The sequence below is a fragment of the Malurus melanocephalus genome, unplaced genomic scaffold (assembly GCF_030028575.1).
Source record: "Malurus melanocephalus ecotype Western Australia unplaced genomic scaffold, MMel_1.1 scaffold_5, whole genome shotgun sequence".
In the NCBI taxonomy this organism is placed as follows: Eukaryota; Metazoa; Chordata; class Aves; order Passeriformes; family Maluridae; genus Malurus; species Malurus melanocephalus.
Window position 1 is genome coordinate 1,162,946 of NW_026623237.1, and position 18,520 is coordinate 1,181,465.

The 18,520-nt window shown below is 36.4% G+C and overlaps 1 protein-coding gene across 1 annotated transcript in view; it reads right to left on the reverse strand.

Annotated features, from left to right (window-relative positions):
• PRKN (parkin RBR E3 ubiquitin protein ligase) overlaps positions 1 to 18,520 on the reverse strand; it is a 670,240-nt gene that overhangs the window by 248,412 nt on the left and 403,308 nt on the right. Inside the window, exon 7 of the mRNA XM_057370416.1 lies at positions 17,566 to 17,702. Within this exon, the coding sequence (XP_057226399.1) occupies positions 17,566 to 17,702 (137 nt within the window). The remainder of the gene's footprint in view (positions 1 to 17,565; positions 17,703 to 18,520) is intronic.

Below are 18,520 nucleotides of genomic sequence, written 5' to 3' on the forward strand. Positions count from 1 at the left end.
AAGGACTATTAGAAATGGGGGTTCTAATAGAGCTATTGTGTCCCATTTCACTTCTAATAACTGTGATCTCTTCGTGTCCTTCAGCGGGGTTTCCAAGATGCTAACTGCTCAGAGCTTAATAGGCATATAGATTCTCACTAGCCAGCAAAATTAGATGACAGAATAATTTTCTACCAACTTTTTCTTGTGCTTATATCTATCTCAAAAGTAATTCCCACAATATCTAATGTTGTTGCAGTTTTGCTTCTGTTTTTCACAGATGTTTAGTGACTCATGCAGTCATTTTTCAGTCTTGCAACCCTTCTCATTGTTTGATTTATTTCCCTTCGCATATTTCAGCATACTTCACACTGAATCTGTCTTTTAAAATATTTTTCACAGCCTTATAAATCACATATTTTTTTCTCCCCTTAAGATTTCCTTCAACTGCCTTTTTAATTTCTTGTGGAGATTCAAACTTACAATAGTAAGGACCAATAAATCTCCCCTTGAGCTAGACTGGCAAACAAACCCTTGCTTTMTGTTAACTGCATAGGTTTTAAGTAAAGCAGACACATGTGAAGAAGTGATGAGCTCTAGTGTCAAATATAGTTTATTCCTTAAATGTAGTTTTAGAACATGGAAAAGTGTGACTAAGAAAACAGAAGATAAAAATAAGGAAGAAAAGTGAAAGGCTAAGTAGTCTAGAAGAAAAGGTGAATTAATAGTGTAGGAAAATGAGCAAATTGGCAGCTATTGGGTAAAACKAAGCAGGTGGCTTAGGAAAGCAGCCATTCCACAAAGGGAAGAAGCAATCACAGCAAAACAACAGCTRTCTCAAAGTGCCCTACATTTTCTCAGAGAACACAAATTGACTTGAACATCTCCAGTCTTAACTCTAAAGGCCAAAAGGTGGAGAGAAGGAAAGTATCAGCTACACTGCAACTTTTGCCAGAGTGGGGTAATCACTCTGAACCACACAGCTGTGACTCTCTCAAAAGTATGGAAGAAGGAGATACTGTCAATTCCATGCCTTTTCCTGCAGCCAAGCAGTCTCKTTTTTACTTCTGTAGCTGCTCCTACTGGCTGGAGTCCACTTCCACCTTTCCTCTATGTTTGGTTATTTATCTTAATATTTATTCTCACCTTCRCTGCTCTTCCTTTATCTACTAGAGTTTTACATTACATTCTGTGACGGTATGGAAAAACAAAGTATGGGGTTTGGCTTTTTTAAAAATAAAATGTGTAAGAATTAACAAAACAATAAATTGGGGGGAAAAGGAACAGAATATTCCACAGGAGGGGTAAGAATATAAGAATAAAACATAAAAAAAAAATCTGAAAAATAGAGGCAGAAACTCTTGCCAGAACTGACCCACTTGCRAAGTATGAATGCTTCATATAAATACGTTAAATGTTTATAGTTTCTTATAATCCAGTGGTTCAGTTCTAACATAACATAAAGAATCATACCCAAATKAGTTCACTTGGAGATGTGAAGAAATACTTTAAAGGAAAATATAATTTCATTAAATGAAGTAGCAAAAAGCAGTATGACAACTTCTGAGATTTTTTGACTTCTGACCCAAAAGCTATACCTTCCGAAATATACTTATGTGCATGTGTGTGTATACACATATGTATTGTTTGAATATATATTCATTATAGTACCTCACACATACAAATATTTATGTTCATATAAAATGCATAACATGAGTTTGTAATGGATAAAATAAACAGTGACAAAACCATGAGGAACTATGCAAGTCATCCTAACTGAGCAATATTAAGCTATAAATGCCACCATTCATCCTGCATTCTATATATATTTTACAAATATATTCCTATAAAAATGTTAAAAAGAGTTTTACAAATTTTATTAGCATTATTTTTCATATCCATCTGCCTGCAGAAACAGGCTCCCTTAGTACTAGGATTCCAACTGTAGAGGGCCCTGAGGGAGAGGAATAGTATAATATTTTTTTAAAACCTCTCAAATTATGCAAAGTAGATTTCCAAAATATAAAAAGTGTCATAAGCTTCAAGTCTCCTGTGAGCTAAAAGCTTGTGCCAATGGAAATCAAGGATTCTTYCCTAAGAGCATAAAGTTTCCCTTTTCATTCCTTAGATTTGCAAGATATCTCTAATTGGCACCATCTCTGAACTGTGCCCAGGCCTGCTCTTCAATAAATCTAACTTTCAGCACTGCTTGTGCACATTCTGAGAAGACAAAAACACARAAAAGAAAAAAATGTTCCTCTTGAAAACTGTGCAACTTAATATTCTGTAGAGTTCTGTGGCTGCAAATGTAGTCCACTCAAGTCCTGTTGGGACAAGAGCAGGGGAGTTAATTAAAGTGGCTATAAATGCACACAACTTGTAAATGATGACATGAATACCTAATACTTTACACAATGTGACACACAAACACAATAAGTGACCTTTTCAGGAGTCAGACTGGCTCAGCAGGCACACAGAGGTATTTTGGAGGAGCCACTCAGGGAACTTAGTGTTCAACCTGACTTTAAATTTGCCCTCTTGCATATAGGCTATCGACACCTATTATAAATAACATAAACAAAAMCAGAGTTTTAGTTTATACACATGGAAATGGAAACAAGGGTTTGGCAATAAATTGTTCAGCTCTGGCTTTGAAAAAAATGAGTTAAGACTGTTAGAGGAGGGAAGTTTCTGTGTGATGATTGTCTCAAAATGCCTGGAACATCTCATTTCTCCATGGCCAAGGAAAAAACTGTCCTAAGYCTAATACATAAAGTTACATTTCTATAGCCACTTAGAAGAAACAGAAAAGGACTTCTAAGATAAGGGGAAAGCTTCATGTGGCAGAATCTGAGAACATACAATATGTKCTTAGAAGAATTATCTTTCAATAATACATGCTTAAATATGGATAACTATTGTAATAAATCACCCTTAAAATCAGTTAGTTTGATTGTAATAATATTTTTCTTGGAGTTGTGATAATTTTATCATTATATATAGATATTCAATATACAGTAGGGTGACTGGATTTGAACTAAAATGTAAAGCTATTCACTAGTGGATTAAAAAAATTCAGAAATGTTTATTGATTTATATTGAAAGAAGGATCAGAGAAARAGTTGGTCAATATAGTAAAATTTACCTGATAAAGCAAAATAATGTACCTTAATAAAAGTATGAAAAAATTTAATGCAAAGTCAAATGAAGATGTACTTGTTCTTTTAAATAGCATTATCTTCCTGATATAAAATTATATCACAATGAAGTTAAGAAGGCACAAAGTGAAAGCAAACTACAGATATGTACATATATCTGCACATATGTGAAACTTGACAGACAAGGATCAGAAATGTGAATCTAGAGTAATTTTAGCAAYTTTTATAAATACTCAAAGCAAGATAAGTGAGGACTACTCTTTGCAGGTACAAATCATTGCATCATATTGTGCTTAGATTTGCCCAAATTTCTGAGTGTAAGTCTATGCCTACATGCTGCCAGATCAGCAGTTTGCAAGTGGGAGGCTGAAACAAGCCAAAATTTCAGTGTTATCTCTTCCAAATTTTTCTGGTGCATTAGCAACCACTTTCTGGCTGCAAACAATACCATACTGTATGTGTCATATTGTTAGTACTATGGCTTAATTTCAGATGTAAAACTGCCTCTCAAAATAGAGCAGAGTGAATTTTTAAAAAAGCCATGATACCAGAAGTGTGAGAAACTAGAAAAGACAGAGGGCCATATTTTCAGGTTCCTTGGATATATCACAACATATGGTCTAGAGAACATTTTTGTTTAAAACATCTCCAAGATACTGAATTGTCATTCATAAGAAGACTTCTGTGCTTTTGGATTCTGAGGACTAGAATTAAACCTCATTTTGTATTTATTGTTGGCATAAATACACATTTTCCCATAGTACCAAAGAGAAAAAATTTATCTAAGAAATATTCCTGGTTTATTGGTCTCTATTGAAATGGCCAGGAAGCTACCTACATACAAACCCCCACCTTTCTGGATTTGGGACAGTTGTGTTATTGGGATGAATTAGCCATGCAGAATTTCAGYGTTACAGTTAAAACCAGACAGTTTTCCCCGTGCCAGGTACTTTTCTATTTCAATATTTAAATAATCACCTTTTAAACCCCGGTGAAGTATTTTAAACTATGAGTATTTTAGTTTAGATCCTCAAATATCAAGATCTATCCCAAACTCACATTTGTTTCACTGGGAGCTGTCCATCAAAACCCTGCCATTTTAAAAATATGTAACTCAGGTAATTGTAGGATAAAAAGTTAAACTTTAGAACGCTGTTCTAAAAGGACTATAAAGATTTCTAGTACAAACAGGCTCTCTTGGTTGCAACTTAAGTTTGCTTTCAAATATTTAACATATGACATAAAATGAATTACATGGTACTTTTAATTACAATAGTTAAAGCAGTAATCATCTTTGAGAAAAATCTTGGTCACACACTTGTCCTGATTTCTGGAATACCAAAAGTTTAAATATAAATCTCCTTTATTACATGTTATATCACTTCAATTATCCTCCTTTCCTCTCAATCTGCACAAACCAATTATCAACTGCTTTTGGCTGCTTTGTGAGAGATACAGAAAGTGACCTTAAGGCACTCACAGCAGCCACATGAAGATCATGCTAAAGTTAGGAAACTCTCCCAGTGCAAGAGAAGCAGGAGCTACTCTGAATTTCATTGTCATAATCTGCTGAATGACATCACACAACTTGCATGGAAACTAGAGAACAAACCCACATGGAGGTATCCCATTCTAGGGGAATACTTCTCTCTCGCCACATTTCAGTTAATGTCCAGGCTCCAGTGAGGGTAAAATGAAAGCACAGGTTAAACCAGCTTAGATTTGGTCTAAGGTTAGACCTTGCTATCTGCACTAAATCCCAGTGTTGTGCTGCTTCAGTTGTAATTAGGGAATGTGACATCTATCCACTGTGTTACACACTTTTTAATTCTACAGATGCTGTGAATGCCTATTATTTTTTTAAAAAAATTAGAATAATACAATGAACTGGAGGTTGTTTTCTTGAAAGTGTATTACACGACAAATCTATTACAGAATACTGCTTAACTGGGACTTAAAAGCAGTGGAACAAAAGAGGGAAAACACCTTCACGAGCTTCATCCAGTACATGAAATTCACTGTTATGCTTTCTGTGTGGTGAGATAGTCATACAATGAGTGAGGGGTTGAAATTACTTTTGAATACAATGTGTTTTGAAACAATGTGTTTTTCAGGTTAGGATGTATTTCCAAATACGCTGTAAAAATGCAAAGAATATTGGTTTACTCTGAAATAATAAAGCAGTTCATTGAATCAGTCCATCTTGATGACATTGATGCTACCTACTACTGTGGTTGATGTATGAAAATTTCTTTATCCAGAAAAATATGCAGGTTCATGCATAAATATAAGTGTTTGAATACGAACCAACCAGTTAAGCATGTGCTAATTATGCATGTTCCTGTGCAGAAGAGCAATATTCCTTTAATTGGTGAAAGACCTAATGCAATCAGCAGAAATGCCAGAATTTTCTGAAATGAGGGAAACAAAGGAGTGAGCTGCAATAAGAGCAACAAGCTAAAGAAATGGGAGTTTRAGGTTACCCTAGGATGAAACACAGAAATGGGTACAGAATTATAAAAGAAATCTCTCTTAGAATTTCTTCCTCTTATTTATTGTGGAAGACATCCAACTCAGGAAAAGAGCTTTGGCCCTTTAGGGGAAATGTTTAATTACAGGGATAATGTGACTCTTTTGTCCTCAGCTTTTGATGTCGTTTCTATGATGGGAAAAATATTTAATGGAGCACCCCCATAAATCCTGATGAAGTCAGGAGGAAATGCAGAGGCTATGACAAGTCCTCACAGCTATACACTAAGTTTTTTAATTGCACAATATTTTGTGTTTGTTTTGATAATAAAATTCTTCTAAATGGTGATAGTATTTTGCATTTTTAGCAGTACACCATAATTTACTTTGTAAGAAAATGCAATGTCAAGAAATTAATTCTTCAGATAATTCCTCTTGACTAGTTTTCTATTATAAAAATTCTACCTATCATTAAATAGGGTAAATATATGATTTGTAAATGCTTCTGCCTTGAGGTATTTTCTGTCAAAAATGATTTCTAACTTTTTAGAAAAATAACAGCTAATTTCTCAAGTGGACTTCCATAGTACCTTAAAATGCACAGCAAATACAGAATCACACCAAATAAATTCAGGACAGTGTTAATGATAGTCTATAAATTCTTGATTAAGGAAAAACCCAGAGCAAAAAGGCACAAATTGAGAGTGGGAAGGATGTATTCTAGTAGAATAAATAACTCCCTGTGGACTGACATACACTGTAAAAAATAATGTATTTAAATTCTGACATATATTACACATTCAGTTCTCTTGTAACTGGTTATGGCCAAAATATGCAATTCATTATTCATACCATCATAAGAGAAAGCCATCACRTTCAGAACAAAGATGCTACCGAGTTTTTTAAAAGCTAGCTTTTAATAATTCCTGACTAGATTTAGCTTGATTCATTAGTGGCCTCAAAACTCCCTATTCAGACACTGTGCCATATAGAAATATGGCTCCTTGCACTTTACTGCTCATCTTCCTATGCAGAATACTGAGAAGATGGATGTGTTAGAGCAGAATAAAGTTTGAAGCTTTTATAGAAACATCAGAGCACTGGACAGAAAATTATAAAAAACCCACTGTCTTTATGATATTTTTGCATTGTCTTGGCTTGGTATTTTGAGATGGTGGGGTGTAGGGTTTTTTAAAAAAATACATTCTCAAGCATATCAGATCTGCACAGGAAGTAAAAAAAAAATCACACTACATATCCCAGAGGCTAGAATTACTTCCTTCCCAAAKAAATAATTAGGCAGATTTGCAAAATGCACATTATTTTCCCAAGTGAATGGAAYGGCTCCAAGCGATTAAATACCTAATTAGGTTGTTTTTCTAAAATGCTTATTATTTACGTGAGAGTCTCATCACAGACTCCAGGTAAATACTGTCTCCCTGCTAGCAGTTATTACCAAAAACGCCTCCATAATTTCCAGCCTTGCTCCAGCAGCGATACCAACTGAGGATATTACTTGGGGCCATGGATCATGAAAGGCAAAATCTGACTGTGCCAGGCAGCCCATTTAACTGACAAGCTGAGCTTCCTTTGTACCTGGCATTGCACTCCTTCATTTTCYAAACCCAGTGGAAAGCAAACAAAAGGACTTTTTAGTACTTTAGTTCATGTTTTAGCTGGCCAGAAATTCTGCTGAAGGCTGTGCCTATGTGTGTTTATGTGCATGAACGGCTACAGAAGCGAAGAGAGAAAAAAGCCCCAAGTTCTTATTAACTGTTTTCTACCTGGAAAGGATAACAAAGGAAATGTGCTTGTCAAAAACTAAATAATSAAGCCTTTGAGCACACCCCACTCCATTTGACATGGAGTTTTCTTTCCCAAGCAGCCRTCTTGGGCCAAGTTATGAGAGCATACCAGCCTTCACTTGTAACTACTCTCATTGCCTCTCTCTAGGGGACACACAGCCCCAGTGCCAGGCATTCAACACGTGAATGTGAATATTCCTATTCACCAGGTAGGAAAGGAAAAGGTCAGGCAACAAGACCTAGCTGGTTCTCCTATGCAGCCAAGGGACAATACCAAATGCCCTTTTTCTAGTGATCACAGACAAAAAACTGACCCACAGAAGTGACCCCTTCTCGTTACTCTACCTCCAGAGTCAGTTTTCCTCATACTTATATCTGTTCAGAGGCCTCACAGCTTTGTGGTCCTTACAGAAGAGATCAAGAGTGACTGGAATCTCAATTAGAAAAGAAGAGGGCAGGACACAGAAAGGCATGGCAAGGTGAGGGAGAGAAAAGAAAGACAAAAGGAGAAATGAAGAGCAAGAGGAAAAGGTGGAAAAGAATCAGAGGGTGTGSCAGTGACATTTAGGCATCAGCAAAGAAGGTAACAGAGATGGGAAGACAAGAAAAGGAATGACAGTGAAGGACAGAATATAAAATATTTTACTTCCCAAAAACCTAAAAAAACAAATACATTATGAAAAGAAATAATGTAGAATCAGGATAGGCATATTGTTGGAAAAAAGGAACAAATAGTGAAACAGAACAAACTATGAACAGACAGAACAACTAAGCAGGAGAATTTTAACTGACATACTTTTGACACTGTATGTCCCAGTTGTAAAATTTGTCTGTTTTTTAACACCTGTAAGCTAGTTATATTTTACCCATCGCTTTACACATATGTTTTACATTTATATCTTATATATGAATATAGATGAATTCACAGTCACAACCAGATATCTTAAATGGGGGATGAGAATTTCTTCAGATTTCTAATTTGGTATAAATACAGTAAAACTGTGTCCTGAACATCTTGGTGATTTCTGTAAAAATCTGACAGTAAAAGTATTCCTGAAGCACTGATGTCTCATGCAGTGTTAGGCACAAAGCTGAAGGTGGAGTAGCTGAGGTGTGCACCAAGTGCCAAGAACTGCACACTTTGCCAGGTCATTGCTTTTATAGCAGTACCTCATTTTTTATGAGGTTTAAAAAGAGACATCTAGGGCAAAGGGGAACAGAGAAGAGAAGAAAACAGGAACTGACTGACAGGCAGGTAGTGTGCTCGCAGTCACACACCAGGATGCTGATAGACGGTCTCAGTTTCAAATATAATTGCTTCCTAACATTCTGGTCTGTGTTACAAATAAATAGATTATAGGATGCATCTTAGTGCTTCAGTCTGGGCCTACTCAAGGCACCTAAGGGTTAACACTCCACATTTCATATAATCTTATATACCTTTCATATTACAGCCAATTATTTCTGTTGAAATTTATATATGAGCATTTGCAGTAAGCAAGGTATGCAAARGTATTGACAGAGAAAGTGTGAATATTCAAAATTAAATAGTTAGTGAAGGACATGACTAACAAGTCTCTGTCAAGTTTCACTTCCACAGGTGTTTCAGAAATGGGAAAGTCTTATAAGAACTTCATTCACCCTTATTTAAACAATGTATAAGTAAAATATACGTTTCACTGTCATTCTCAATTCATTGTATCTCATGTGCCTTTATTCCTACTTCGGCTATGAATGAGACTGAATTGTGTACCAGAAAACGTCTTTTTGGAAGATGTCCCTGATTCTGCCCAGCTGTACTTGACAGAACCACCTAACTCCAGGCTCCAATGTTAGTTTCCTTACAGACGTTTATGCAAAANAAACAAACAAAAAACTGCAGTAAATATAGGGATATCAATTTTTTTTTCTGGAAAATCCTATTGTCCTATTAGGTTCACTGAAATAATGAGGCTACATTGGCTTTAAAACTGGAAAATGAAACAAACATTTCTAACTAACGTAAATTTATCAGGCAAAAGCAAAAAAGCATACTGTGAGCATCCTAATAACTCCTTTAYAAAAGCATATTAAAACTTGCCATCTGCTTAAGCACAAATATTTTCTATGCTAAGGAATCTAGACTTATTTCCAAATAAGGCCACTCTGTTATCACATGGTGGTGAATATCATAAGCAACAGATAATTATAGTTAACAATTTGCATGCCTTTAAGAAGGGAAGGCAACAAGGCTACCAAAGGACAGTAGGTGACATGATGGCTTTTTTAATGTGAACATGGATTCTCCATGGGTCAGAATGAGAATATTGYTATTGCATACAGACTTTTAATTCATGACCAGTTTGATTCACCATTGTACTAGACTGTATTTGACCCAGTTACATAATCAAAATCTCTTTCCTAAATTAAAAACCTTGTCYCCTTTCTCCCATTTATTTGTTTTCTTGAGATACCTTTCTGGGGAAATAGAATGTATTGAGAAGCAGTTTGAACCATGTTACTTTTTATAACCCTCACTTGCACCTACATTATGCAATCATTTGACACATCTGCTCTATCAAGAACAAATCTGATTTAAGAGTTTTAATAAGACCTTGCATCAATAAATTATAACAGATTGGTGATTAGTAGTATTATTTATRTGCAATATTTTGTACCCCTTATAATGCTGATGTCTGCTTCACAGGGATTAATTATTTTCATAATTTTGTCTAAGTAGTAATATAGAAAATGTCAAAAAGAAAATTAGATTTTCACTTCCCAGACACAGAAATTTAATTAAAGCCAGCTCCTTGTTGAAGGGGAATGTCCTTAGCTGGTTCTGTGATATGGCAGCAGCTCTACACGCTGCCATGTGGGAGACCAAGGCTCAGAAAGTGACTCAGGGAATATTAATCACTAGGCTTTGGAGACTAAACACATGCTGAATGTGCCACAGTTGGTCCCAGCAGGTTATTTATGGAGTATATAAGTGAGCAGACAGCAACGATTTCTTATAGAGGCTGCTGTGCACAGCCCACCACCTCAGGGATGGCATTATATTGAAAGAAACCCTCTGCCTAGACAAAAACTGATCCATTAGGAAATCTCTAATTATCCAAACATGAAAGGTCAGCTGGCCCTTATGCTGAATGAGTGCAAGATAAAGACCTCAAACAAATTCCAGCTGTAAAAATCAACATCTTCTCCAATCTGATAGACATATTTAGGACAAACATGTATCTCCAGTCTGTGGAAGAACAGTCCATATATAAACTACTGAATTGCTATAATGGAAAGCTAAATTCCCAGCCTTAGGGGAGAAACTGGAGGCATTATTTACTCATTCTATACACCCTCAGTCTTTAGATCTTTTTGTTTCATGCCTTGAACAGTCACCAATACTTCTCCTTAATTCCTGGCCTCTTTGCCCTCTTTCTTCCCTTCATGACTCTTCTTTCCAGTATTCCCTGTATTATTATTATTCCTTCCTTCTATTTATCTCAATTGTTTCCATCTTTCACACAGAGACTTCCTCRTGAACATCAATTGCCTACGGACTARAAYGGGAGCGCTGAGCAAGGCCATTCAGAGCTCAGAACCCAGCCATGGACATCTGAATGTAATCCTGGTTCAAAGTGAATCTACAYCCATAAAGGAACACAAAAGTTTCTTTTTCAGAAGCTGACCCTATTTTCTTAAAAAATATATTTTTGAGGGAAGATTGGTGTTAAGGAGAAACAGTCAAAATCACTGTACTAGCTACAACAGCAYTTACATACGATGAATTAGAAAATAGCTTGAATTAAAAACCCATTCAAGCAGTTCAGCATAAAGTTGGTGACTAATAAAACTGTATGGCTTGATTTTACTGTTCATGTATGTGATGATTTTTCTCAATCAGATGGCAACTTATAAGTGAGTTGTCAACCATGTAGTCACATCAAGTTATCATTGTAAGGTAAACCAACATGAATAGAAGTGCTTTCAGTCAAATCAAATACCTTTAATTTCCAAAATCACAGCTCTCACTGACTACAGCTGAGACAAAAATTCACCTCCACTTCAGCTGGACATAGAAATGTGAAAGACAGAGAAACTCTTCTGCACACACTTCTGTCACTGCTCCAGTATGTTTATTTTATATTGACACTGGCCAGCTCATCTCATARGACAAGAAGTGTGCTTTCAAAGTTAATTTCTAGTTCCTTTTAGAGTTAATTAATTTCTATRCAAGATTGTTTCATTATCTCTTGTCCTTCATTATTGCTAACCAGATTAAGCCTATGTGCACTGCCATCTCTATGCAATTTACAACTGAAATATGTTGCAATAGAAGTACTAGTGAGAGATAAGGGAGAAAAACACCTATGGCTAAGACATCTAATGCGGAATTTAATTATGGCCACTCAGATCTCTGTAAGTATCACGTTGTGGGATTTCACTGTAGTTGTTCCCAGAGAAGAACCCAATGCCTGCTTCAAATACGCCATGGGATCAAGCTCTGTCTGTTCTGTAGATTTGGAGGCTGTTTACATAGGAAGTTGGCATCCTGTCACCACAGGGCAGCACAAAGACTTCAGGGAACAAACCTCAGATGTCACTGCTTGAACTTCAGTCAACACTGAAAATGGAAATGAAAGAGCTGCTGTGACTTCTAACCATGTTCTTTGAGCTAGTCTCATGAGCTTGTGCTAGTAAAGGAACACAAAAAACCACTTGATACACTGTTGGTTCATGTTTATTTTATGACCACAGCAAGAGGAGAATGCAGAAGATCATAAAAAATTCTTCATGAAACTACTTCAGAAAACTTCTGCAAATTCAACTAATACTTGTGAGTAAAAATCTGGTTTATCTATGTTTTTGGTTTCCTTCCCTGTCAAAGTCTGCTTCTGTATGCTCAGACATTTCATACCACCAATAAATTACAAAAAGTTTACAGCTGTCAAGAATTCAATGCTCTTAAATATTAAACTTAAGGAGCACATTCCATTAATTCCTAAAGCTGCAAATGTGTGTGTTTTCAATCTCTTTTATTTTACTCCTCCAATAATCACACCCGTTCCTGAATTTTGTRATTTCCTAAGGTATCTCAAATGTGTTTAGGCAGGGTTATTGGAGAACACAGATTTTAGAAACTGTTAATATACTGAGGTTTCACACCAGGCAAGGCCTATTTTTAATACCAATTAGTTCACTCTAGGCCCCAGCAAGCTTCTACATTACATTCTTGAAAAAGTTCTGTTCATACAACACTGACCTTCACTTTAAAACCCCTTGCAYACACACACCTGAAATTTATTGGAGCTTTGGTCTATAACAGAAATGATTCAAACACACTATTTGTTGTGATCAAATCAAACACAGTATTCTTCCTCTCTTTTACTTGCAAACTTTGCTTAAGCTGCTCATTCTCCCCTTTTCTATGATGAAACCGGGATTTTCAAAGATGATTCAGAGATTCATGACTGCACTGACATACTGTTATTATACAAATAGCATGTAATGTGGATAAAAAATTTAATATAACCCTAGAAGGTTTCCTTCAGTGGAACGTGGTTCTTAAGGCAATTTATTATACTTTAAAGCTTTAGCCCTTTTTTATCAGCAGTTCCATACACAAATTTGGGTAATTCTCCTTATTTATTTATATATCTACTAAAATCAGATTACTTCCAGATACAATAGTGTTTTACAGTCATCAAGAGAACTGCATCTTTTATCTGAATTCCTTTAAAATACATCATGCATATGATTACTCATAAGAAACAAAGTGATGCAAGGACATTTTTGCAAAATGCCTACAGCAGTGTAAAACCTTGCCTTTCCTTGCTGGCACTGACTTTTCTACTACCAAAGAACTGTGCAAGTCTACTTTACACCAGACCAAAGCTCATAATGCTGTAATGATATCTTAAAAGTGCAACTGGGTTGGTAAGAACAGTCAGTATTTAAATGGGGTAATACATTGTACATTTGTATACAATTCCTGCTTTGAGTTAATGCTGCAAGATTCTTTGCCCTGCACAGTAACTAACCATAAATKATCTTTCATGCATATGCAAATCTATCCCTCTAAGCATCTTATTAATTATTTCAAAGATACTTGGAGGTCACCACTCATGGAAATTTSTATGCATGAAGCCTCATTAATACAAGACACCACACAGAGAGATGGGATAGATTTTTGTTGCTGTTTAACAAGGGCAGAGAGTATAATCTGTAACATTTACCTTTTTGTTTTAATGACCAATGAAATTGAGTCAGCTCCTATCTGCAAGCCCTTCCTCTGAACTGACAGAGTGGGTTAGAGTCGTGGGGCTGCTGCCACACTGCTCTGRACAGCTAAATCCTATCAATGCTTCAGTTCCTGTGCTCAGAGCTCTGGTCCTCAACATGAACTGTTCTCAGCTGGAATTGTGCTGCCTGGCACTGGGTGAGCAGCTGAACACCAAGGAATTGATGTTGTTCTCCCAAAGATCACTGCAATGACACATTTTGTTTTGGAACAAAGTGAAGCTATGGCACTATTGARGTGATATAGCTCATCAGCTGAGATGACAGCCTTCTTTTGAACACGTATTWCCTCCTGCTTAATTAGACCCCATAACAGAAAGCAAAGCAAAGCAAGGATATAACCACACAAAATACCTGAATGCAATGACAAAATGCATCCTCTGGCACATCTGTGCCAGGAAGCAAGAAATTAAACCWACTTGAGAAGCCCTGATTATCTGAAATCCCTTGATCCTTTCCAGCTCAAGTTATCATACACTTGTGATGATAACACTGATCTCGTCTGTCACAGTGACCCTTTGCTGTAGCAGCTGCTGTTTATTTTTATTCTATTGTGTGTGTGCTGCTTTCACCTCYAGGTTGATCCAATAAAAGATATAAAAAACTTGCTATGTTGGTACATTCCCTTGATAAAAATCAGGAACAGCGAGTCAAATGTTAATGGAAACTGCAGGCTATGTTCATTATRTTATCTCTATTTTTGAAAAACACTAGAATGAACAGAACTAATTGGAAGTGCAAACAATTTAAATGCACTTAATTACAAAATCAAGCCCTCCTGTACAGTTTGAGGGCAATGTGTGCACATATGCCTTGTAGAAATGTGCTAGGTTTTAAGTAAAACTACTCCTAAATGAAAATGATAAAATAACTTTTTAAAAAGTCCAAACCTCAAACTTCAAGAAATCACAAATACTATTTCAGCATTAGCTTGTGGTGTTTAAAAAGACATGTATTCATGCAGACTCTTTTGAGCTATCTGAGCAACCTGGTCACCTAACATAACACAAATCTCATCAGAATAAATGACCTTGTACTGTATTCCTTTTAGAAGAAGGCTCAAAAGAACCTCCATCCTTTCAATAAAGCTCAGACSTAACATTTTTTTTTTACTTTGACTCATGCTCAGTTAGATATACCATGCTTTAAACCCACTTTGCCAGAGCAAGAAAGAAAATCTTTTCTTGGCATGTCCCATGGTGTTCATTCCTGCCAAGGGCAATTCATTTTAGGCTTCACTGAGGTAATTAGAAAAAGCTGTATCAAATAGTGCTTTATCACCCTCACATATAAATACGARCTGCAAATTGCAGTCGCAAAGTGAAGATTGTGAACTGTAGACTGTAAAAATGCCATCTTATGCTATTCAATAGAAGYTACAGAATAAGAAAATCACATTATACTGTCGTGAATGTTTCTTAATTGAACTCATTGATGATGAAAGCTGCTGCATTCACAGATATGAAGGAGGTTAAAACACTTGTATCTGAAAGCAGGAAGGGGTTAGCAAGTCAGGCATGCCTCCACAGGTGTAATGAAACTCAATTTCAGGACTTGCTCAAAGGACAAAAAAAAATCATTAGTTCCTAACTCGAGTATGAGTAAATACTGGAGACAACCAAATTACTTGTATATCAGAAAGTTAGGCTCAGGTAGCAGCAGAAATGAACCAGTGAAGTTACAACAGCCTTGCTTAGATTCTTCATTCTGCAAAGCAGCTTGAAAGAGAATACTTCCAAATACTTTTTTTTTTCTTTTTTAAAATACAAAACTGCTAACATAAGACAACTGATGGAGGCAGCAATCAATGAGAGAGAGAAAATGTATTGCCATTGTATTACTATTTCTACTGCTATTAGAACTACTTTAAGGTACAGTATTTTGAAAACAACTTTTTGATTTGGTAAGTTCTGAAATTTTGAGATTAGCAATATTTTAGTCTTCCCATATTTAGCTATTATAACACTTAGAGTATACCACAGCTGAGGCTAGACTGGCAGCAATAGCTTCTTTTCCATTCCCTCAGCTGAACCCTATCCCACTTGAACAGTGGAAGTACACTGATCCTTCGTGCATCCCCACAGTATCTCTTTCTTGAGCCAAACCCAGGCCTTGCTCACCACTCCAAGACTGAAATCATGATCCTGAGCAWYCCARCACCATCTCCCTGCATATTCTCCTYATCCCATCCCTRCTCTGCTTCCACTGTTCAATTCCCATTATGTTCAACTTCAGCAAACAGAAAAAAGACTGTCTTGCAGCTGCCAGTCAGGGATAAAAACTTCTGAAAACTTCCTAGTCTCCTCTTTGAGAAAAAAGGACTTCTGAACTGAACAACTGGAGTTGAAGATCTGTGGGAAACCCTAATACAAGTTTTGTGCAGCATGACTAGCAATGGTTTTACAGACAGAAGAGGCAGAAGGGTCATTAGTTTGACATATCAGCCTGAACTGGGGCAGCTCTGTGACACAGCSACAGCAGCAAGGAGACCCACAGGACAGCAGAAAGATGAGCTGCCTGCTGCACCACTGGCATAACTGATTAACCTAAGGGGCTAACAGAAAGAAAGGGAAGAAAATCAATAAAAGAGGGGGAAAAAGGAAGGACTCTGCTCAAACAGCTTATTAATTTGCGTGGGAGCAGAAAATGGATTAACTTCTGGAGAAGCGAGGAAAGAGGCTGAGAGCACACATTGACCACAGTACTATGCTAATGTAAAGGTCAAGGAAAGAACACTGGGTATAAAGTTCCTGTTCAGTTTCTCATGACAAGTTTGCCTACACAACATTAAAAACTATTTCGTKCACTATGAGATCAGTGTGCAAATGCAGTAGCAGAGCGACCTGTTTAGGGGGAAGTAAAAYGAGACCTGGAAAGRCAGCAMATAAATCAGAAATTCTAGTGAAATKTGAAGAAACATTGCTTCCTTTCTCTTGAAGCAATTAAAGAGAGATAATTTTAAATATCTTATTTTTCAATGTTACTACTTTCAATATTCCTACTGYACTTTTAATATCTTCAAGGCATACTCTCAGGTTAAACAGATGCCACTCTCCTAAGAATTTTTGTCATTTTTYCTCCCATCTAAAGGGTTTTCAAACTTCTATATCAGCCATCCAGGTAATCAGGCAAACCCATCTTCTATGCASCTGCTAATATGCTGGAAAATTATTCTCATACCACGATACAGCACTTGAGACAAACATATATGCACACATTTTAATTTATCACCAAGAAAAAAGAATTCTATATATAGAATATATTTCTTCATGATTTCTTTCTTGATTCTGCAGTCCACATGCCAGTGTAACAGAATCAATTCTCAAAACGAATCATCCATATTCTATTTAAGTCTTTGTTTAGCTAAGTCAAACTTTCTTTCCTCCTTGGATAAAACACCTAACTACATTTYATTCAGTGAAGTGACACTTAGCAGTACTAACTTCATCAATAGGAAGATTATTTAAAATTCCTATTGCAGTCCCTTTTTTATTAGTACATGAAGACAGACCAAGAAAGTTATTAATTTACTTAATTTGGAAGTGGAAATATGAAGGTCAAGGTGTTTTGGGTTTTTTTTTTTTTTAACCAGAGAACAGTGCTCTCATCTGCTTGCACTTCATGAGTATAAAATATTAATATGAATGAAGTAAACATTTGATTTTAAAAGAAATGCCCTTTGGAATCCAGTTGATTCTGCAGTYCACATGCTTAGCAAAAACCATTTCAACATTCAAATATTTTCTCCAAGAAATTCAACAACTCCCATGAATGCAGTATAATTTCACTGATATACTCACAACTAATAGATGACAAAAAATCTCATTGTGAAATAAAAATTACATGAACAAAAGAAAAAATCATCTGAAACATACCTACACAGGGGAGGGAATAGCCAAGCTCTGGGTCATGGATGAASTGGCGGTCATTCAGCATGGTCACACAGTACAGGTGGAAGCAGTCCAGGCAAATGACATGGCGATGCACACATTGGAACACAAGCACAGGACTCCTGTTATAAACAAAATAGTGGGACTGATAAACAAGGACYGGACTGAACTCCAGAAAAAGCTTGATTTTAGACCTCTAATTTAATAATAATTTTCCATTCATAGTACACAAGGTTATTATATACATAAAATTAGAATTTATCCTGGCATATTGCAGCACTCKTAAAAAGAGATAGTTTCTAACATGAATCAGATGTGAGGAAATGGAAGTAAAGCTTTAACTGAGAGTTGARACTTTACTGAAAACTGAAACCTAAAGCAAGAAATGTCCTTTAGTAACAGAAATCCTTTATTTGAGGTGAGGAAAGATCATGTCTGGTAAAACATCAAACGACAAGTAGGATAAAATCAGAATGTGGCCAGCTAGGAAAGCTAAAGATTTTGTGAAAAGCACCTTGTGCCTTCAGCCTCTCAAGGCAGCCATTTGAACTCTGCACAGAGGTCATTCCCTTAGTAATAATGAGTAAAGTAGTTCAGCTTCTGGTCAAAGGTATGGGATTCAATTTGGGAGCGAGACACCTAAACTTAAATGCTGTGTATAAATACCAACCCATATGGCAAGTGAGAAATTCCTGCTATAGTCAATACACTTGGCAGAGGCTGGAGCTGATCAGCTTCCAGGAATCTGCAGTAGGATGAGCTGAATCASCAGTTTGGCTCCACTGTCTGTGTGGACTATGCCTCCATGAACCCTTAGAGGAGCTCAGACACCCATCTCAAATGCAGAGACCCAGCCAAATACAGCTATCCCACACCTGACAGGACACTGATCATAGAGATACAGAGAGCAAACACTTAGAATAAGTGAGGACAAACAGTT